Source organism: Henckelia pumila, chromosome 4 (genome assembly GCF_033568475.1).
Source record: "Henckelia pumila isolate YLH828 chromosome 4, ASM3356847v2, whole genome shotgun sequence".
Lineage (NCBI taxonomy): Eukaryota > Viridiplantae > Streptophyta > Magnoliopsida > Lamiales > Gesneriaceae > Henckelia > Henckelia pumila.
Window position 1 is genome coordinate 10,503,412 of NC_133123.1, and position 23,712 is coordinate 10,527,123.

A 23,712-nucleotide genomic window follows, 5' to 3' on the forward strand; every position below is an offset into this window, starting at 1 on the left:
TGAACCACTCCAAACAAATCCCAACTACCTGAAGGAATTATACACAAATTAATCATATATTAATAAAATAAATCAATAATATTTTTTCAAAACACACTCATATATATGATTAAAATTACAAGTTTGGTTAATTAAGATCAAATGGCAAAAGAAGAAAAGAAAGTGGAAGTAATCACTGCTGTTTACAAAGCTTATTTGCATTGCCCAAAATGTGCAGTCGACATCCAAAGGCCTCTCTTGGGAATCCCAGGTCTGTTTTATATTAATCATATTCCTTTAATTTCCATCCATATTTTCACCTTGAAACTGAGTATATATAATTTTATAAAATTATTTTAATATATATACAATATCTAGTCTTTTTTCACCGCACGCGTCACATGCAAGCAATGGCGGAGCCAGGATGTCAGCTCCACCCAGGCTAAAATTTTTAACGAGAAATCCAAAAATCATGAAAGCTGAAAATATCGATTTTTGCAGAAAAAACAGTAAATTTTTTTTAATTAAAAAAACCAAAAAAAATCGCCTCAAAATTAATCACAAAATATTAAATATTTATCAGCGAATATACAAATTCCATCATTGTTTGGTCGATATATATTTTATAAAAGTGAGAGTAATATAATGGCAGAGAACTTTAGAAGATAAAGAGCGAAAAATATGACACTAAGACAAGGATAGACATGAAGAACAACCCATTTTTTGTTTCATTGTTTTTTTTGGGACTAATTTTGAGAACTAAAAGGTGGACTATTTTATTTTTTTAATTGAATTATCCAAGCTAGTATAACATTAGCCCTAAAAATAACACTTAAATTTTTTTTTTAAAATTTGTGAGCAATATAAATTTTTTTAAAAAAAATTGGGCCACCCGAGCTGAAGCCCGGGTGGCTTAGTACCTACCTTCGCCCTTGCATGCAAGTCAACCGATGAAAAATGACTAAAATAAAAAAATACAAATTAGTGAACTAGCTACTTACATGTAAAAAAAATGAAAAACAATATTTAATAACTCAAAATGGAGTGTAATTAACAATATTTGGAGTACAAATGATATACTAATAATAATGTTTTAAATTATGTACAGGAGTGCAAAATGTGGATGTAAAATTCGACAAGGGTGAGATTACAGTAAAGGGTATTAATATTGATGGAAAGAAGATTCATGCACGCCTAGAGAAATGGAGCAAGAAAAAAGTTGAATTTGTGTCGGAAAATAAGTCCAAAATGGAAGAAGTGAAAAAAGTAATTAACTCGATCCCCTCTTTAATTTATTTGCTAATACATTATTCATTATATAGAGTAAGCAAAAAAAAAATAATTCAGTCAGTTTATATATTTATTAAATCAATTTTTAATTCATGTCATATTAATTAATTTGACTTAGATCAAGGAGACAATAAAAACCATTACTATGAAGGCTTACTTACACTGTGATGAATGTGAGAAGGAGGCATGCAGGAGATTGATCCATCACAAAGGTAAACGTGGTTGCAAAAAATTACTAATTTTCATTTTAATTTTCCCCTTTTTATTTTCAATTATATAAATAGTTTGGCATCATATTTTTTTTAAAAGTTTGCATGATTGAAAATTATTTCTTCAGGTGTACATAATGTAAAAACGGACATAAAAGCTCAAACTATAACGGTTGAAGGTGCGATCGAACCCGAAAAACTCGTGAAATATATGCGCGAAAGGGTGCACAAGTACGTCGAAATTATACCACCTAAAGAGAAGAAAGACGAGAAAAAAGAAGAGAAGAAAGTAGAGAAGAATAAAGAGGAAAAAAAAGAAGAGAAAAAAGAAGAGAAGAAGAAAGAAGAGAAGAAGGATGAGAAAAAAGAAGAGGAGAAAGTAGAAAAAAAAGTAAATATCGAGATTGATGGGAAAAAAATTGGGGAGTTTAAGGAAATAGAGAAAATAGAAGTTAAAAACGTGGAGGGTGAAGTCCCATACTTCATCCATTATATGTATGCGCCTCAATTGTTTAGTGATGAAAATCCCAATGCTTGTTCTATTTTGTAGATCATAATTTATAATTATTATATTTTATGTAATGACTTTATTATATATTCATACATATATAGAGAATTTAAGAAATATTTGGATGAGTAGTTGAGAATTTACTCCTTAATTCCATTTTAAATACATGATAATTTTGTTTTTTGATAGACAGATTAAAAAAAAATTATTGATAATTAGCCGATCGACTCTCAACATCAAAACAAGATCATACTTACAACCAAGAAATTAAAAAGAAACTATTTTGTAGTTAAATAAAGAATCATTTGATAACAAACAACAACTACAAAAAAAACCAATTCAATACGCTTTTCAACAAAATAGTTGACTATATATATGAAGAAAGGCAAAAGCTCTTCTTCAATTATTAATTAATTAATTAATTAATGATGGGTATTGAAATTTTAATAATAATAATTAATTATTAATTAATCAATGAAAAATATAAGAAGCCGATATCTTTGTGGTGGAATTGCATCTGCTCAGAGCAAGTTGGTGGGCGGGCCGCCGGACCTGCTACAGCCGGTGTAGCCTGTTCCGGCGGTGGCGCCGGAGCCCACACCGGCGGCCGTGTCAAAGGCGTAGGGATCCTGTGGGTCGCTGCCATAGGCAGTGTTGGTGGAAAATCCAGGCGATGCCGCCGGGGAATCGGGATTGGGGCCGTGATCTTGAGATTCCGGCGCGGCGGTGTCGTGATTTGGGTGCTTTCTCTCGTGCTCCGCCACCTTCTCGACGGCTTTGTTGACGTGGAGATCCATGGCCGCTTCAGCTTCTCGGGCCAGTCTCACCTCGTGGGCCACCTCCACCCTTGCTTTCGCCAACTCTTTTTCTTCCTATTCAAAATCCACTTTCACCACTAAATTTTCTTTTATTATATTATAAGCATCAAATTAAACAAAATTTATCAAGAATAATTTAAATATCATCCTTGCGTGTAAGCGTAGGTATCATGTGAGATGGTTGACCCGATTAATGTATGATGAAAAATAGTAGCTAGTTTTGATATAAATGATAATATTTTTTATGAATTGAGTTGAATAAGAGATTAATTTGTTTCGTAAAAATAGTAGGTTTTGATATAAATGGTAATATTTTTTTATTAATTGAGTCGAATAAGAGATATGTCTCACAAAATTAATCTATAAGACTATATCATAGAAGTTTTGATTTGTATATAGATAAATTTAGAGAAAATTGAAATTTCATTTTATCTGTTTGTTTCTTTGTAATCTATGTCACAGTGTTGTTCGATTTGGTTTCAGACTTTAGTCAGGTGTCTTTTAATTTTGGGCAATTTAGTTCTTTTTCCATTTCCATCGGAATTGTCAGTATTAATGTGACATTATACGCATATTACTGTCATGTCAGAGTCACGTAAATAGTATTGTACAAGTACTATATCAGCATTACGTTAGGAAAATGACTAAATTGCAAAAATAACAAAGATAATAGAACAAGACTAAAACTGAAAATATACGACGTGCTAAAATCATAGAAAAACAAATATACAAGATTAATATTTTATTTTATGCTACAAAGTTATATGACTTCTTTCATGTACGTACAAATAAAATTGATATTACCTTTTCCTCTTGTTTGGCCTGAGCCTTGGCTTTGCGCATTGCGCTCATGTCATTCAACTTCTCCTTGATGGCCTGCATATTTATTTTTACCAAAATATTATATATTATTGTACTATAAACTTACTGTATGTTTAAAAACTTAAAGAAAATTAAAGCATTGAACTTATAATTACAACATATATATATATAAAGAGTAACTAGCTTCATTCATTAGATATATGGTCATTAATAGCTATATATCGGGTCTTTCGGGGATTGGATCTCTTTGGTAAAAATAAATGACATGTGTTAGCCATCGAGGCTTTCTTTCTTTTAAATTGAACTAGCATTCCACTGTGCGATGGACATCTTATAATTCTTATGTAGTTATCTTCATTGCTTAGATAACTTTTTAAAAAAATTCAACTTGATATTTATTAATACACCACAATTGAGGTCATCACAACGGATTTCAAATCATTAGATTATTGAAATCAATTTAAATTCATTGTGGTTGGAGTGATCTTTGACAGAGTTTAAAACTTTTGTAAATTTCTTTGGAAAAATTTTTAAAAAACAATTTTAAGCAATTAAAATAAGTTATTTGACATATTTTAATATGTTTATAAATAAATATATATATATATATAAAGTTGTCCACCCCTACTTTTTTTTTATAAATGTCTTATTTTAATATTTTAATTTTTCATATTATATTTGTATTAAAAAATTTGTTATTTTCTAAAGGATTTATTTACCCAATAATTATAAATTTGATGCATGCAATATTTGTATTCTATATAAAAAAATATATAATTTTTTTAAATTTAAAAATAAATTTTAAAATTTCAAAGTTGAAATATAAAATATAAAAATAAATATAATAAAATATAGAAACATAATATTTTAATAATATAAGTTACATTAAACTTTTTACAATTAGTATAAAATGTTTTTAAAATTAACAAAAAATTAATATATAAATTATATAAAATTAAATAAACAAAAAAATTATAAGTATTATAATGAAAACAATTTAAAATTAAATCGTATAATATGAGGGAAAAAATGAGGGAAAAAAACTCATATTATACGTTGTCTTGTAAGAATTTTATTTTATTTTAAAAAAATAAAGGGTATTGTTGGGTTTTAAAAGCAAGTGAGGGCATTTTCGTATTTTGGGCTCAAATAGAGAGCTGAAACAAATGTCATAGTTTTGTCAAGTAGTGGAAACACACAATATCTTACACAGGGACTTATCAGGAACAACTTAAATTTGCTTTTGGGGATTTATAGAAATTTTTCCTTTTTTATCTTAATCTAAATTTTTTAATATTTAATTTAATTTATCATATCACTCTTTAATATAACTTTCTATGATTCAAATGTATCGTAAAAAAAGATCATGATGTTTTATGTACTTAATACGAATCTATTAATATAATTTTAAACTTTTAGGCAACTGGATCTTTTATGATAGATATAGATTTATATAAGCCAACAAAAACTAACGAGTTTTGGTATTTTAATTTTATGGGAACTCCATCTTTATTAAACATACACATAATTTGTCAATTTTGACCTCATCATATTCATCGACTTTACAAAAGTATCACCAAAAAAATTTCAAGTTTGTATAAATAAATGAAAATTTTAACAATACACAATGTAAAACATTGATTTTGGTTCACACATTAATAAAATGTAGATTTTAAAGTTTTTTTTTTAAAAAAAATATCTTTAGAAATATATTAGATTTGTGATAAATCATAAATGTTTTGTTTTTATTAAAAAAATTTATTTACGAAATCTATATATCATATTAATATTAGCATTAGCATATCGTTATTATCAACATTTTTATTGTGGCAATAAATATTATTAAATAGTTATTAGAGTTTTTGTCACGGTAAAATAATTAGAATTTAATAAAATACATAATATTTATAACCATATATATAAACATACTTATTCCCACATCTAGAATTCAATAAATAATTTGTTATTTATAAATCACTTCTACAATTGTTTGTTTGCCGGGCTCAGTCGCGAGAGCCTGTAACCATAGCTGGGGCAATAAAGTGGAGGTGAGTGAAGTCGTGCCCACTATTTTCCAAGGGGAACCTTGAGCCCAGACTTGACTGCTGATAGCTGGCGGTGGCGCTCCCATCGTGCATAAGAGATAACTCTCTTTACTTGCCCAGACTTGACCGCTGATAGCTCGCGGTGGCGCTCCCATCGTGCATAAGAGATAACTCTATTTACTTGCCGGCTTGACAGAGCAGCAACAGTATATCGGTTTCTAATTTGGGCTTGTAGATGGTGTTTCCACCTCATTCGAACCCCCAAACTTTTTTTATTTATAAAATAAAAATCTAATTAAACACACATTTTTTAATTAAAAACATTATACCATTTTTTTTTAATTTTTTTCCACTCTTCCTGATGTCACACTCAGCCCTAATTTCTTTTCTTCATCCATGGTTCCCATCGTCTTGCTCGCTTCTTTCTACGCCAAAAATCGTCGCCCAACACCAGCGCTATCATCCTCCAATCTCGTGATCTTCTTCTTCTTCTTCTTCATCCATTACTCGAACAAGTTCTCGGAGATAACGTTCTTGATCGATCAACCAATGCTCGAAAAACAGATGGAATGATTGAGCATTCGAGGTGTTTGAATATGATCCAAGAGAAGGTGTTGGGAGAGACATGATTCCCGGAGGCCAATTAGGATATGGGTTTGGACAACTCTTTGAGAAGGCGGGATGCATCGAAAGATGGGCATCCTGGTATTTAATTTATACATAGACAACTAGAAGCTGGGTTTTCTTAGAGATGAAGGGTGGGATCAAGAAACGGTGGATTTCGAAGGTTTACAAGTCGGTTGCAAAAGGGTTGATGGAACGTAGAAGATTATTAATTATGAGCGGCGGCGGAGTAGAATTGAAGGGGAAGAACTGAGGCAGGTAGCACGACTGGAAGAACTGAGGCAGGTAGCACGACGATTTGAAGGGACAACTAGCTAGCTTAGCTGCAAGCACTGTGAATTGATGGGGAAGAACGGACTTATGCGGTGGCCGCCTCAACTTAATTCATTTGAAGCTATCTTTATTTAATCTTGAAAAATAGAGCACTGCAGATTTTCCGGATGATGCAGTCTGTTGGTGTCAAACCCAATTCAGTTACTATTTTGAGCATCTTGCCGGCATGTGCGAATTTGGTTTCTATGAAAAAGTTGAAAGAGATCCATGGTTGTACTTTGCGGAGAAATATAGACTCTGATGGTTCGGTTGCGCATTCTCTCATAGACACTTACTCGAAATCAGGGATGTTCAAATATGCGAAAGTCATATTTGATGGAAAGTCATCACAAGATATTGTGACATGGAACACAATGATTGCTACTTATTTTGCGCATGGGCGTTATATGAAATCAATTGAGCTCTTTGAAATGATGTTGCAACAGCAATACAGACCTAACAGAAGTACATTAGGAAGTGTGATTTCGGCTTATGGTCGTGCCAAAATGGTTGATGAAGGGTTGCTAGTCTTCTTGAAGATGACTGAATTATCAGGTTTTACCATGTTTAGACCTTTACATGGCTGTGGTAAATTTATATGGTCGTTCAGGGATGCTCGATGATGCATTGAACTTTATCAGGGGAATGCCCATGCCCATAGAGCCTGATGTCTCTATTTGGTCTGCTTTTTAGCTGTCTGCCGGGCACATGGGAATGTTAAGTTGGCAATTTACGCAAGAGAGCGGTTACTTGAACTTGAACCAGGAAATGCTTTCATTCACAGGGTAGTCGTACACCTATATAACTTGATAGGAATTTCCAAGGATTCTTCCTATATAAAAGCATCCGAAATTAGAAAAGATTCAACAGAACCTATAGGTTTGAGCTGGATCGAAGATAAAAACACGGTTCATATGTTTAGTTCTGGTAATCTTGGCCAACTTTATGATAAATCTATACTTTCTTGGATAAAAAAGGAAGAATTAAGAACCAAGGGGACAAAATACTATGACGTGCTCGTCATTCCGGAAGAAGAAAAAAAAAAAGAAATGAATGGAGTTCACAGTGAGAAACTTGCATTAGCTTTTGCTCTCATCAAATCTGCTCAAACGTCTCGAAGTGTAAAGATAGTCAAGAACTTGAGGACGTGTGAGCAATGCCATGGATTTGCCAAATCAGTTTCTGAAACGCATGGGTGTGAAATATACTTAAGTGATCCAAAATGCTTGCACCATTTCGAAAACGGGGTCTGTTCGTGTGGCGATTACTGGTAGATTGATCATATGGAACCGTACACCTACAACCACTGCTATGCCGCAAGAAGCACTCTCGATGAGGTAAATATGTATATATTTTGCATTGTAAGTTGAAGAGGCTTGTAGATGAAACTGTACCCAAAGTTTTGTCTTTGGCTCCGAGGCTTTCCATGAAAATACAGTGGTGTAATGGCACTGACACAGTATGCTGTTTCTGAATGTAGCTTTTCTTTGTAGATAAGAAATGAATATGCATAATGTTATAATTGTTAACTATTGGGTAAGCAAAGCAATATTTTTTCTTTTTTTGTGAGGATGAATTATTATACAAACAAAGACAGAACGTTGAAAGGGCACAAAGAGGCGCCAAATGGATTATTGAACAAATGTATGTTTTATTTACATTTACTCGTATTTTGTTCAGATAATTTATAAATGTAATCATGCATTTAAATATTCGTTTGCAATAATTAAGAGAAATGTGAAAAGTTGATTGGGTTGAGTGCTTGTGATTATTATTTTGAAGTTGACCATTGAAAATAAATAATGTATTTTTTCAATAAAAAGAATATATGTTGATTTTAATTGGTACTTGGAGATCTATAATTTGAAGTCTGATATGGTATATCCTTCGAATAAAATATTCTTCTCAATTCCATGCCTGCCTCCCATGCATATGACGACTGACACATCATGTTTTTATTATTTTTTTTTCAAGAAAAAATAAAATAAAAACATTTTCTGTATAATGTTCTGTTCTCTCAGCTCCTTGAAAAATCCATCCAAAATAATTTCAGGAAATATTGTGATCCTTCAATTTAAAATTAGTGATTTTGTATTTCAAAAAAAAAAAAAATTAGTGATTTTGTTTTCTTAAATTACCCCTGTTTTATTTCGTGGAATAATTGATGATCCATAAGAAATTAAAATACATCCTACAAAATTCAATTTTAACGTCATTTTCGTTCAAACGTGATTTTATTCACTTAAGAAGTATCGTTTACCCTAAAAATAATCGACCTCTACACAAAAAATTTAAGGGTGGTTTTGCAAATTTAAATTGCCAACTTAGGAATATACACTATATTATACACAAATTTAAGCTCAGGTAAAAATTCTTCATTCATGGCTTCATGCACGTCTCGACCGTGTCTCTCATGATGTCATTCACTACAAGAAAAAATGATTTTAATGACACTTAAAAATGTCACCATATACTACTTATCTTGACACTTTTGACATAGTTACATTAAGTTAAAATGTCATCTATAGTGATGTCGTCTAAAGTTTTGTGACATTTTCTAGTGTCACTATAACATATAAACAATTACACCACTAATGTCATGAATAATTGTTATAATGACAAAAAAATGTCACCATAAGATTTGTAATGACATTTATAAATGTAATATTTTCATATATATATACAGATACACTATGATACCGTTTGGTATCATAGATGAGATGTACGATAGATGAGTAAAAATATGATGAGATGTGGATAAGCAAGACATAGTTGTGAATAATATGTTGTTTTGTATGTTTTTGATTTTGTAGGATTATTTTGTTTATTCTCTTAATTACCATTGTCAATTTCACTTATATGACACTCATCCTCCACTAATATCATGGGTTGAGAGGCATTTGTCATCAAACCTACATCTAATCTCATACCGGGCCATGATATATCATTGGGTTAACAAAAAAATGAGAAAAATATGAGATGAGTAAAAATTTATGTTTTATCTCACCATCATCTCATGTACCAAACGGTACCATAAAAGTTTTGTAATGACATTTATAAATGTCACCTTTTCATATATATAAATACACTAAAATTTTTAATGGCATTTATAAATGTCATGTTTTCAAATATATAAATGCATTAAAAAATTTTAGATAATTTATAAATTCAATATTTTAATATTTTTTAAATACATCACAAATTAAATATTTAAAACAACTCAAAATTCTAAAAATAATAAACTATTGAAATTTATTGACATACTTAATCGAAACAAAAATTTATTAACAATCAAAGATTAGAGATACATAAAATTCATAATAACGTTCTCATAACATATCTATAAGCTATCTTAACTTTTCATAATTTAGTAACATGCTAAGTACACTAAAATCAAATGACTTAATATTACAAGAGAAGCCGAATTGTTCTTCAGAGCATCCTTCACCATCTGGACAAAAGTTATGATGAAATTCATTTGGCCACAAGTTTGGATTAATCTCAGTGAATCTTCGATCAAATTGAGCATCGATCCATCCTAAAAGATAAATGTGACAAATTCATGATTCTGCAATACAAGTATCATAATCATTTTCTATTTCTACGATCTTACAAGTTACATCATTTGTCCACAAGCTTATATTAATCTCTGCTTTCCTGGATTTATTACTGTTTAGAAAAACAAGCAGCTATAAGAAAGGTCGATAGAATATGTTTAACGAGAACAAGAGCAACAAAGAAGTAACAATAAGCAAAAACATTCTAAAAATCGTTGACAAAGGGAAAAAGACTAGAATCCCTGTTAGCCAAATGACTATTCCGGAGTGACAAGTGCACTGATTTCCCATCACTAGTAGTAATAGTAGTAAAGAAGGACCTTCTCAAGTAGGCTAACTTCACTGGTTTTGGTTTCACGAAATTTAAGAGCTTCTTCTTTATGTGTTCTGCATGCTCAATAAAATCGAAGAGTTGTAAAATACTAAACAAATCATAAAAAACACTACAAATTGCCCCCCAAATTAAGGTGTTTCATCAAACTATCAAGTAGGTGCTTCAACTCCAAAAATGACTCAAACTCCAAGTCAAAGAAGAACCATTCAACTCCAAAATTAGCACAAAAGAGTGATTAAACAAGTTTGCTGATCTGTAAGGACATGCGAAGAAACAAACAAGAGCACATTCAACAAAGAAAGCAGTGCTCAAATCGGCCATTTGAAGCGCCAAGCTGGAAACAGAAAGCACACAATAAAAGATATTTAATTAGCACCAAAAAAAAAGCAGCGCTAGAGATTTTTAAAAAAAAACTGGAAATAAAAAAGGTACAAAAACTGAGCACAATTTCAAAATTTAGGTCCAGAAAATAAAGATTTTGTGACAGAGCATGAACATATAATTGCAAGCTAGAGAACTTGAATATTGAATGCAGATCATGTTGCGGTCAACACCAAGAATCTGTAACAAAAGGAATTCTATGAGTTGCAGCCTAAGTACATTAACCTAGATCTATTTGTATTTGTTAGGCCATATAATTGAGAAATCCACCCCTTCTGCCTCTGACGAAACACGAAGAAAGCTATCTGAAATAACTTTTTCTAAAGTTTGAGCTCATGGGACGTGACCCATAAATAATATTGAAACTCCATCGAAAACTAACACAACTTATAGCTTCCAAACACAATATTATGCACATCCTGCTCTTTCTATCTATAACAGATGATGAGTTCATTATTAGGGGCAACAATCGTCCGAACAAGAAATTATCAGAGATTTGGAGGAAAGAACTAGATTGTGTTTGAAATATTATAGGGTTCAAACACTTCCTTCAATAGAACAAAAACAACGAACAAACTGGAAGAAATCGCGAGGAAGAAGATGCACCACTTCAGTCGCAAAATGGGGTGGAATTTTGATATTTTTTTCTTACCATTTAGGATAGAAACGGATGCTTTCAAGGCTTGGGTATGCTGGAATAGAGGATTTCGGACCATCGCCAACGCCATATGGGCAACGATAGTGAAGACCAAAGGCAAGAAATTTCTTGAATCGAGAGGCTGCAGGAATGAAGCTTTTAGGGTTGGGTTTTCATTGTAACTTCTAATAAGTTCATTCATGGGTTTTCAAAAAAAAAATAATAATAATAATAATTTTATTCATATTAAAATTAATTATTACGATAAATCTATACGGCCAGAATCTGGCCAGCCAGAAAAGTAGTTGACAATTAATCATGAATATTTACTCTTTACAAATAACTAATAAGCCCCTAATCATAATAGATTTATCCAGCCGCCTAATATGAATCCAGTCAAGAAATTTATTGGGAATTAATGTTAATGATATGTACTCATACGCCTTAATGATTCTACTATTTCCTTTGAAGAATTGTTAATGATATGTACTCATACGCCTTAATGATTCTACTATTTTCTTTGATGAATTTAAATATAACAAACTCACGACTCAATCCAACTCACAAAGAAGCAGATCGAAAACAATGGAGAACGAAAACTTCAGAAACAGGGATTCTTTGATGGTCAAAGGCAAGAAATTTCTTGAATCGAGAGGCTGCAGGAATGAAGCTTTTAGGGTTGGGTTTTCATTGTAGCTTCTAATAAGTTCATTCATAGGTTTTCAAAAAATAATAATAATAATAATAATAATAATAATAATAATAATAAGTTCATTCATATTGATATTAATTATTAATATGTATATGTGTGTGTTTGAGTTATAAAAACCTAACCAATATGAAAACTTCCTAATCCCTATGAAAAGATAACTAAAGAATGAAACTATAAAGTAAGAACTATAAAGAAAGGACACAAGAAACATTAAAAACAATCTCAACCCATTAATTAAATTTGTCTCATCTTCTTAATAAGTATTATATAAAGTCACCAAAAACAATAAAGTGAAGTGCTTGTTGAACACTAAAATCATAAAAGAAAAAACTGATGAATTTACTACATATAAAAATTGACTTGACCAGAAGCAAACTTTGGAAGAATATTAACATGTGACGTTTTTTTGTTCGAAATAAAAATCGAACTGGGTTCATTCTCATATTGTAACCACCTAGGCAATTTGATAAGTATGTAGGAAATAAGATTACACATGAAAGGTAACCTAAAAACTTGAAATCAAACACAAATTATATTAACTACCATACTAAAAAATATTAAAAGAGAGTTGTCCAGAAGTATTTATGTTGCTCAAACGTTTCTATCAATTTACAATTTGGGATAATTAGAACCTTAAATCTTAATAATCGTCCAACAATTTTAAGATGGAGCGATCAGTTAAAAAAATGAGACGAATGACGATGACTTAACATCAAAAATCACACTGAAATAAAATTAAATTTGAAGGGATAAACATACTCAATCGAACAACCATATAAATCTGTGTAAAAGAACTGAAATCATAAGCAAAACTAAATCTTGTAAAAGGCTGAAATCGAGAAGTACCCAAGCAAAACAGCAAGGCTAAGAATAGAGGTCTGAACAATTAGGTCACGACTGGAAATCGGCTTTGCTTTTATCAAAATTCTACCTAAGCTTGACTACAATCTTCTTAACACTTAGAATCACAGAAATCAAAAAGAAATCACAAATAAATAACCAGAAAAAAACAGATGCACATACTTATAATTTCAATCGACGGAGGAAAAGAAAAGCAAACAAGACGAGATTGGAGGATGATAGCGCTGGTGTTAGACGGTGAAGAAGTTAGAACGCATTTGGGAGACGATTTTTGGTGTAGAAGGAAGCGAGCAAGACGATGGGAACCATGGAGGAAGAAAAGAGAATATATGCTTTTAATGACATTTAAAAGTGTCAGCGTACACTACTTATCCTGACACTTTAGATATAGTGACATTAAGTTAAAATGCTCTCTATTGTAATGTCGTCTAAAGTCTTGTGACATTATCTAGTGTCACTATAACATAAAAATAGTTACACCACTAATGTCATAAATAATTTTTATAATGACAAAAATAGTGTCGTCATAGAGTTTGTAACAACATTTATAAATGTACATTTCATATATATAAATACACTAAAAGATTTATAATGACATTCAATTCGGGTGGGTCGGGTTGACGAAAATAATTCTAAAAATTTCTTCAACCCGAACCCGAATCAACCCCAAAAATGCCCAACCCGAACCCGAACCCGACTAACCTGATCAACCCGATTTTTTTTAAAATTTTTTAACAAAATTATTAAATAAAAATTCAAAAAACACAATAATAATAATATTTAATTTAAAACACATAATAACAAAATATAAACTTATATATAATTTAAATTTGAACTTTTAGTTATAGAAAATTTAAAGTATACTTAATACAAAAAATAAAAAAAAATTAAAAATAAAAATTGTACAAAATAAATATTAAATTAAGAAAATATATTATATCAATATATTATAAAACATACAACGTATAAAAAAATGTAGTAAATCTATCTTAATTTTATATAAAAAATAATAATAATTAAAAGTTTGGGGTTATTTCGGGTCAACCCGGATTGACCCTAACCCAACCCAAAACCGATTATTTTTTTCGGGTCAGTTTTCGGGTCAAACCTATTCGACTCAAACCCAAAAACCCCAACCCTAATCTGATATTTTTTGGGTTGGGTCGTGTCGGATTAACGGGTTGGATTGAGTTTTAACACCCCTACCTAAAATATAAATAAACTAGCAATTATATTCTTTTTATTTACTTGAATAGGTATGCCCAGCACATGCAAACATCGGCTACTGTCAAAAGAGATAATTGGACATTAAAAAATTTCAATACAACGGGCGAAATGTGAATATCTTGAATCATGCATCAAACATAACAACGAAAGGTACAAAATGCAGTTGACAATAAAGCATGAGCAATGTTTCCAGAACCATAAACCCAAGTGACAACTAACAACATAAAAAATGATAACTTGATAAATTTAATAATAGATATTGTAGCGACCCTACCCGGATCCACTACCTAATCAGAGTGATTAGCGCAAGCAACAATAATTAAAGCGTTAAATAGCGGATAATTCCAAAGTACAACAAATCCAATCGGCAGAATACAACCGACGATAGAAACATTGTATAATTCTTTATACAATCAAATCGAAATTAGGGTATCAGGATCCCTAACAAACTACCTCTGCACGGTAGCAACCTCAACCCTGCTGAAAACCACCGGGACCGTCCAACCTCAGACCTGACCCGCCACAAGGTGTCCCAAAACACAAAACATAAAGGGCGTGAGCGACTACGCTCAATACGGAAGCAATGATATAAATACAAATATGAGCATGCACATGACTTTAAAGATCAGGGTTAAATCACTTTACTCATGGCGCCTGGAATACACAGTACCGGGCAAGAGAGCGACTCCGCGTGGTACTCGTATATTCCCAAGACACGAATCCTCAGGAAGAATCGCCTCGACTGATAGAAACTGTCATGACTCACATCATACCCGATGCAGTCTCCGAAAAAACATATGCATGTGCTAAAAACAGTAAAACATAGCCAATACAGCACATACATCATGCATCACACACACATATGTATAAATATCATGCCGGCTATCTCGGTCAGTACTTACGTACCTCTAACACTACAGGTCAACTCCTAGCACACCCGTCTAGGTCCAAAGCCTACAAGTCTGCTCTACTGCGTCTACACATGCAAAAGTCCATGCATCACTATAAACGCTCTAAAAGCCTTAACTAAGCTATTTCATACTCCTAAATATTTTTAGGAAGCCAAATTATACCTTCGTCCGTCGTCAGCCCGCTGGTGTAGAATCGCCTCAAAACTTAGGCACACCTCCGCTACGACGCCGGGATCGCTAGGCAACTTCCGGATTCCCAATAGGATGCCTAAAATTCCGTAGATCTAAGTAAGAAGGTTCGAGAACCAGAGGAAAAGAGGGGAAATCGGTGCACAGAATGAGGGCTCGGACCCCTTATTTATAGACGGCGATAGGAACGTCCGATCACTCATCGGAACGTCCGATCGCGAACGGAGCATCCGATCGTGACATCGGAACGTCCGATGTCACCTCACGTGCATAAGCAGTGACGTCATCTTGCTGACGTCGGTGATGACGTCAGCCCTAGTCCGAACGGAACGTCCGATCCTCCAACGGAACGTCCGATCCCGATCGGAGCTTCCGATCCACTTCGGATAATTTTAGGCAAAATTTAGTAATTAATATCCTTAATTACCTTGATTAATTGCGGGTCACTACAGATATTGAAATGTGATATCTATATCGTATCACAGTAACATAAAATTTTTAAAAAAAATTCTAGTAATCAAGAAATTTTACCAGTGATTTGCTCAATTTTTTATAGTGTTACCAATTGTAAATCATCAAAGATCTATCACTCTGGAATCATGATTAATAAAAGTCATTACCACATCAAGATTAAAAAAAAGTAAAAATAAATAATAAACGAATACAAAAACTAACGGCACTAATACAAAGAAAAAATCTTAGTACTACACTACCCAAACAACCAAAATATGTTATCATATTATCATTGTTTAATATTATTCAATGTGATAATATTACACTAATATATTTTAAACATAAACTGATTAAAATCAACCGGATATCATGTTTGGTGCTTCAGTTTGCTATTTTGGAATAAGTATCCTATGAGATATGAATAACTTCACATTATTGAAGCCTAAAAATATGGTTCAAATTTTAGCTTTTATATGAATTTGGTAAAATTATTATTCAAAGCAGGACAAAATATTGTAGATCACATAAACCAAAAATCCTGCCTATCCGCAACTCCTTTAAGAAGCTCTAAAATCAAAGACTCAATACCTTCCTCATCGATAGCCAAGCCAACTGTTTCTGCTGATTTCTTTGTCAATGGTTGAACATCCTATGATTTCATATTGAAATGCGATTTTATCCTAGTGGCTAGTGCACAGGATTACTAGTTCCAATATATATATAAAAGAAACTAAAGGTGAGAATGTGATCATACAAAATTCAACTATTTTTCTTCAAATCCATAGAGAAAATTATAAAAAAAAAAAAAAAAAAATCAGCAGAGAAAATAAATTTAGTAAGGAAAGTATATAAAATCGAATTACTTGTATGGAGGGAACATGAAATTGATACACATAATTCCTAAAACAGGGTTGAAAAACACAATCAAATCAGCATCATCTTTCACAATAATCACAAATTATTCTGTAGGACCCCAGGTTTCCAACCAAAATAAATACATATTTTTAGGAAAACATGAAACATTAAAATAAAGTATAGGTGCCCAATGTATTTCATTATAAATTACTTACCTCAACCAAGATACCACAAAATCATCAGTAATATCTCAATATTTCTCTGTCCTCAAATTGTGAATCAATACTTCACCTAAAAAAATTCCAATTGCAAAAAATTCCATATCACAAGCTACAATCACATTTTTATGCAACATATATAGTAGTTAAATTCTAATTTGATGAGCCATAAATCAAAGCTATATCAAGCATCCCTCTTTGAATTTAGTTTACAATTTAATCATAGAACAATTTCTCAATACTTCCAAGATCCAAATATGCATTATATGCTGCCATATTGCATCGACTAGTGTCAAGTTGGATATAATATACATTTCGACTAAGAAAAATCCTAAATCGCAACTTGAAAACCGAATCAATTTCCAGTTTACAAATGAAATAGAAATATCATATCAACACTTCAAACTTATATAATATACACTATCCCACACAATCTATTCAGTTGTGAAATTGAAGCATGCTGCAGAAACAACCGTCCTCAATCCATTAGCAGCACTAATTTTATTCTGATGCATATAACATTATATTCACACAGAATAGATACCGAACCTCATAGCCTTGAGAACAAAACTTGGACTTTAGAATAAACAACTTGAAGGCTCTACCACTTTGAGCGTGAAATTTGAACGCATGAGATCAATGAACAATGAGCATATTAAATCTCTCAGCGCCACTATTTTTGTTTGAAATGAATTCTCCTTGATCTTAGACCTCTTAGCCACACTTACCGAATATTTTACACACATTAATCTTGACACCTCTCTAATTCATGTACCCATACTTAACATTTTTATCCACATCTTCGTAAGTATTGTTGGAGCCAAGAATCCAGTTCACATCTTATTTTTTTGTTTTAGTTAACCAACCAATAATGAACAAAATTCGATTTCCTTTTCATAAAGTTTACATAATACATATCAGTACTTTCCAAACATGACAGACACATGAAAAGGAATAAGAAACACGCTTCCAACTGAAGTCAAATATTGATGAAAACCAGAAGGAAACCCCAAATATGTTCCACAGCAAAACAAATTCAAAGACATAATGGAAAATACGAATCGGGTCTATGCGAAAATAAACAATAAACCAACGATTACCAATTTTGATTGAAAATCCACCGCCGTTCCGCCGCCTAATCGAGCGATTAATCAGATTCATGATTAAAAAATAAAGAGTAAAATGGCGATGAGATCTAGCGAAAAATGGGTGAAAAATCAAAAATTAAGAGCCAATTTTACATCGCTTTCAACGGTTTTCTAGTGAGAAATCTGAAAGAAGCTTGAATCTGTGGATTTTGTATGAAGGTTGATGAGGAATCGCAAGAAAAATGAAACATTTTGATTCTGGTTCTTCGTGAAATGAAAAGTGCAGGCTGATCTTTGGGGTTCCTTTTCCACTTTGTTCAATTAATCGTATTTATTATTATTATTATTATTATTAAAAAGATTTAGAAATATCTTAAAATTAAAATAATTAAGAGGAAAAAATAAATGTGTTCCCTCCATCGTTAAAGTGACATTTATTAAAAGTGTCATCACAAACATTCTAAGAGGTTATTTTATTTTTTGATTAAGATTTTTTTGCAAGTGTCATTAAAAACATTATGTTAAAAAAATTCAACTTGATATTTAAAAAAATTTTACACTTGTTGATCTAGTTTTTGGGCTCGGCTAAAAAAAACCAACTTTTATACCGATTCAGTGCTTTTCGAGTTCTTTATTTATTTATCAAATCCAATGTAGCATTTCAAATTAAAATTTTCTTATAACATAAAATATTTATAGAACTAAAATATTATCAAACTAGAAATTGAATGTTTCGATCAGTTTTGTTTGAACATATACTTATAAAACATTTTTATAAAACTAAAAACTTTTTATAAAATGTTTCAAATGGTTTTTTAGGTCCACATATATGTCTCCAATTGACAGAAGTTCGTGTAATTGTGTCACTAGACCACATGGATGATGGATTTTGTTTAAGAAAGCATTTCTTGGGGGTTTTGTTTTAACATAGATAACATAGATTGAAACTCACATTTCTCTTCGATTGAAAGAGGTTTATGGTTACTTCAAAAAAAAAAGAAAAAAAAAGAGGTTTATGGCAATAGATCATGAGTGTGTTCATGACAATAAGCATATATTTATCAACTTAAAAAATAATAATAATCCTATATACTATTTCCCAACTTTCATGTAAGTTTTCTTTTAAAAAATAAAAAGTTATCTTAAGATAGATGCAATGCAAGTTGGTGAAGTACTTGAGTACTTGTTCTCTGATTACAAGTTTGATTATCATATCAACATGACTTTGTGGATGTGTCTGTCTCATATAACTTATTATTTACATACTATTACACGAGCCCACAAATAATACCCAATATGCATCAAAACATAGCAACAAATTAAAGATTTCCAAGTCATTAAAAAACACCTACTAAATTATAGCAAACATCTCGTTGACTCAAAAACAAATATTAAATAACATATATGTATCATTCCCATTACGACCCCATGTAGTTCTTGAACTCGCTAGGAAAACAAGGATGCCGCCGCCACCTTCCGCCGTGCAACTTCAAGATCTTCACCACCCTTTCCGTCGTCTGCCCACCGACGCCGCCGCCGCCGTCGACATGTAACAGCGACACCAATCTTCCGACCGCCCCACAAACCAACATTTCTTCCAAAACCCTTTCACTCGCATGAGAGTTCAAAATCAACCAAAAAATCTTCACACCAATTTTCGTGACAAGATTCGACTCATCCATCAGTTTCTTGGAAACCGCAGCAATCCCCATTCCATGCTCAACAAGAGCCAATCTCCCTTCCGCGCATCCACACATCAACTTTATCAAATGCATCATTTTCTCGCATCTCCATCTCTTAGACTCCGGGAGAAGTTCCACCAGTGTGCAAATCCCTCCAGCTTCGATGGATTTCAACCGCGATTTTTTCGACGAATCCAAGATTCCGACCAGCACTTGCAAAGAACAAGAACTCGCTTTAGTAGTGCAGCTTTCATCGGATAGGATTTCCAACAATGTTTTAAAGAAATCAATCCCATTTCCTTCTGCGACATCAACATTCCATCGCTGATCTGATCTTGAAATCTTCCGAAACACCGAAATCGTGCAAAATCTTGCTTCCGAACCTCCTCTCCGGAGCATGACCGCCATTGATTTCATGCACTCGGGTCTCATCAAAACACGAAGAATCCTTTCATCATCTTCCGAAAATGGAAATTGATTCAGAACTCCTACAGCCTCCTCACAAGCTCGAAACGCCGCGAAATCCCAAGATTTGGCTGAAATCTGCGTGATTATCTTCACCATAGACTCGACTCCTCCTGATGCCTTGAAATCTTCCTTAAAGTACTCGTCGCTCGTTTCAAGAATATCCCTCAGCTTTCGCAAACAACTTACCTTAAACGGCGTCGACTCGATCGCTGCAAGAATCGAGACCAACTCGTCGTGTTTAGTCGAAACGGGCACGATGTAACAAGGTTTGCGACGATCTACGAACCATGAAAACATCAAGTTCTTGAGAGTATGATTGGGAGTCATGTCGAAAACCTCGAGCTCTTGCATTGTTGCAGGGCATGTGGTCTTCTTGTAAGTGTGAAACCATTTGTGGATGTTCTTCCGATCGTAGGTGACGCCTGTAGAGATCGTTACAGGATCTTTCATGAGCTCCATCGAAATGGGACATCGGAAATCTTCAGGAATATCCATATATATTAAGATTCTCGAGCCTGTACGAACATGGGAATTGTCTGAATTCTTGAGGGTTTAAGCGAGAGATATATTTTGTGGGAAATTAAACTGTGATAAAAATCAGTGTAGAATTAATTTTGAACACTTTTTGCTGAAGAGAAATTTCATGTTATTTGCACTTTAGTTCCGATATTTTTTTTTTATTTTTTATCTGGTAAAAATCAAACAAAAGCAAGCACCTTCACTGAAATACACAAAACTTCGAGGCCCGAATGCTAAAAAACGAAACACAAAAAAAAAAAAAAAGGACATTTAATGAGATTAGATCCAACAGTTTCTCAAGACTTTCGTAATAAACTACTTGAGAGTATTAATTATTTACTCTCTATATCATGATTAATTTAGACTAGCAAAAAAAGAAACACACATCGTTGTGTGCGTGAAAACCAAGTAAAATACAACAATTGAAGGAAAATTTTGAATGAAAAAAAAACGATTAAAAAAAAAAAGAAAAGACAAGAAACATATTGTATTGTTTTATGAGATAAATAAATTATTTGTGGGTGAGAAAGTAAACCAAATATTACAATAGTAGAAATAAACATGGGAGGGATCGGAAATTGAGAAAGTCTGATAGTGGAAATGAAACATGAATTTTGTATCCTTCTTGAATTGATTTTCTTAAAAATTTTAATTAGTAAAATTAGAGACATTTATGATGTTTACTTAAAATATGAAAAGTAGTTTTTACCTGACTTTCTTCTATTATAATATAGTAAAAATTAGTGAGTGTATACATATAAATTAAGAAAGTTATTGGAACTAAATTTAGGGGAAAATTTTCAGTTTTACCGTTATTTAATAAATATTTTACTAGGGTACAAAAATTGTTGGAAGTAATTAATTGTTTAGTGATAAAGGTAGATAGGTAATATATATAATATATCTTTCAAATATAAATTTAATTTTGCAACCGCCCCTTGAAATTTATTTTAAAAAACTTAGTTCTATATATAATATATATTTTAGAGTGTTGATTTAATTTTATATTAATTAGAATGATATTTGATGAATAAGATAATAATAAATTTATTTTAGACTATAATAGATTTGATAGTATGCTTTGTATTGACTCATATTTATTTTTGGAAAATGAAATGTCTTTTATGCTTGAATGTGACATGAGAAATTTGATTCAGTTTACTCAATTTTATCCACCTGATTTCTTCTTGATGAATTTAATGCATCTTGAGTATCAACTTCATAACTTTATTTTTGACATGCGAAATAACAATCAATTTTCTAAGGCTGGGGGATTAGCGAGCTTGCTAAAATGATGTTCCAATCGAATAAAGATCGATTATATCATTTGGGATATTTACTTTTAAAGTTAACATTGTTATTACTTGTTGCAACTGCTACTGCAGAGAGAGTGTTTTCAACAATAAAAATAATCAAAATATCATCTCATAATCTGTTGAGAGATGATATGTTAGATGAAGGTTTGATACCATATATTGAGCGTGATTTGTTTGATACAGTTGATATTGAAATTATTATTCAAATTTTCAAACTATGAAATTTCGGAGTGTATTGTAAAATCATATGAAGTTAATGTATGACTTTTTATTATACACTTTGTGGTGTAATATTTTTTTTAATTTATTGAATTCACCTCTCCTGGTTGAAAATCCTGAGTACGCATGGGTGTGCACGGATTCCCCGTACCATCAAGTCTATATATATATATATATATATATATACTAATATGAAAAATGGACATATATTTGGGACATGAAAAAAAAATGTACAGTTTATATTTGATAGGGATGGAGTATTAAATTTGCAGCTAAAACCTCCCGACAAAAACTAATGAATCCTTTTATAATATTACATTTTTAACATGTTTGTAAATTAAATCGTAAAGACATATTTTTTTAATAAAAAAATGGTAGCTTGAATTTAACATAAAATAATGAGCAATGCTACATGTACGACCAAATTTGTATAACAATTTTTACACCACAAAAAATTCAATATAAAATTTTAATTTATCAAATCTCATGATACATTGAATGCAAAATATCACGATATCATATCAAAATCTCACGAGATAATAACAAAATATCACGACATAATTGTTGTAAATATCGTTGTACGATATATTGGTTGTACCTCTAGCATTATTCTAAAATAATTATATTATTTTATTCTTTCCTTCAAGTTCAATAAAAAAAATTCAAGCTTAGTCTTGTAAATTTTATAATATCTTGGACTTAGATTTTTTACATTATTATTATAAAATAAAGTTCTTGTTGGTGGTTTCTAATTAAAAAGTAGGCCCCTCGAATTAAATAATTTCTTGAAAATGCAGTTCGAGGGTTGATGGAAGTCCATTCCACAATTCAATAACCTGAGAGACAGCTCAACTAATCAGAAAAACCACTTCATTTATAATGCCACAGATGTATCAGCTGCATCACAAAATTATTTCATATATTATTTTTATTTTTTTCATTGTATATTTGTATCCAAATAAGTTATTGTTCGAAGATTGAAAGAATGCATCTAAAACAAATATTTTATCGATCGATTTATGTGAGGTTTATAATTTTTTAATAGTCTTCATACGTGAGAAAAAATATACAATTTTTTTAGAATAAAAAAATTATCCATTTTTTATATATACTTTTGAGTTTTTTTTTTCTTTTTTTTGAGAATAAGGTGAAATATCCTTGTTTGAATCAAATTACAGCACATTATATCTGTGAGGGGACAACACAAGAAGGCATCAAGTCAACTTTGAGGCCAAGTCAATAGTTCAATACTTCAAGTCCTTGGAAAAATAAGCCTTCGAGAAATAGGGTGAAAGATTTCTTTTGAAACTCAAAATGGGGTATAAGCTGGAAACTATAATCGACTTCCGATATCAGAAAATATAGATTCCGAGGTTATTATTATTATTATTATTATTATTATTATTATTATGAATTTGATTTTTTTTCCCTATAATTTTTTTTTTGGACGGAATTTTCCCTATAAATTTGGACCACAA

At 31.6% G+C, this 23,712-nt stretch overlaps 3 protein-coding genes across 3 annotated transcripts; 2 read left to right on the top strand and 1 right to left on the bottom strand.

Moving 5' to 3' along the window:
• Positions 1 to 121: 121 nt before the first annotated feature.
• LOC140867839 (heavy metal-associated isoprenylated plant protein 4) lies at positions 122 to 2,028 on the top strand. Its single transcript, XM_073272890.1, has 4 exons — positions 122 to 250; positions 1,088 to 1,329; positions 1,388 to 1,481; positions 1,607 to 2,028. Exons 1-4 carry the CDS (start codon positions 142 to 144, stop codon positions 2,026 to 2,028), a joined length of 867 nt encoding a protein of 288 aa, XP_073128991.1. The 5' UTR covers positions 122 to 141.
• A 4,710-nt stretch (positions 2,029 to 6,738) lies between these two features.
• Positions 6,739 to 7,881, top strand: LOC140860476 (pentatricopeptide repeat-containing protein At1g19720-like). Its single transcript, XM_073263485.1, has 2 exons — positions 6,739 to 7,195; positions 7,301 to 7,881. Exons 1-2 carry the CDS (start codon positions 6,739 to 6,741, stop codon positions 7,879 to 7,881), a joined length of 1,038 nt encoding a protein of 345 aa, XP_073119586.1.
• Positions 7,882 to 19,399: 11,518 nt separating this feature from the next.
• LOC140866981 (E3 ubiquitin-protein ligase PUB23-like) lies at positions 19,400 to 20,735 on the bottom strand. Its single transcript, XM_073272049.1, has one exon. It carries the CDS (start codon positions 20,673 to 20,675, stop codon positions 19,449 to 19,451), a length of 1,227 nt encoding a protein of 408 aa, XP_073128150.1. The 5' UTR covers positions 20,676 to 20,735; the 3' UTR covers positions 19,400 to 19,448.
• Between the last annotated feature and the right edge of the window lie 2,977 nt (positions 20,736 to 23,712).

Bases quoted from the DNA above. Each gene is read 5' to 3' on its own strand.
- LOC140860476 (XM_073263485.1), top strand. From the start codon at position 6,739: ATGCAGTCTGTTGGTGTCAAACCCAATTCAGTTACTATTTTGAGCATC. The intron at 7,196-7,300 runs GTAAATTTATAT...TCTGCTTTTTAG, and splicing joins TAGACCTTTACATGGCTGTG to CTGTCTGCCGGGCACATGGG.
- LOC140866981 (XM_073272049.1), bottom strand. From the start codon at position 20,675: ATGGATATTCCTGAAGATTTCCGATGTCCCATTTCGATGGAGCTCATG.
- LOC140867839 (XM_073272890.1), top strand. From the start codon at position 142: ATGGCAAAAGAAGAAAAGAAAGTGGAAGTAATCACTGCTGTTTACAAA. The intron at 251-1,087 runs GTCTGTTTTATA...AATTATGTACAG, and splicing joins GCCTCTCTTGGGAATCCCAG to GAGTGCAAAATGTGGATGTA. The intron at 1,482-1,606 runs GTAAACGTGGTT...TTATTTCTTCAG, and splicing joins GAGATTGATCCATCACAAAG to GTGTACATAATGTAAAAACG.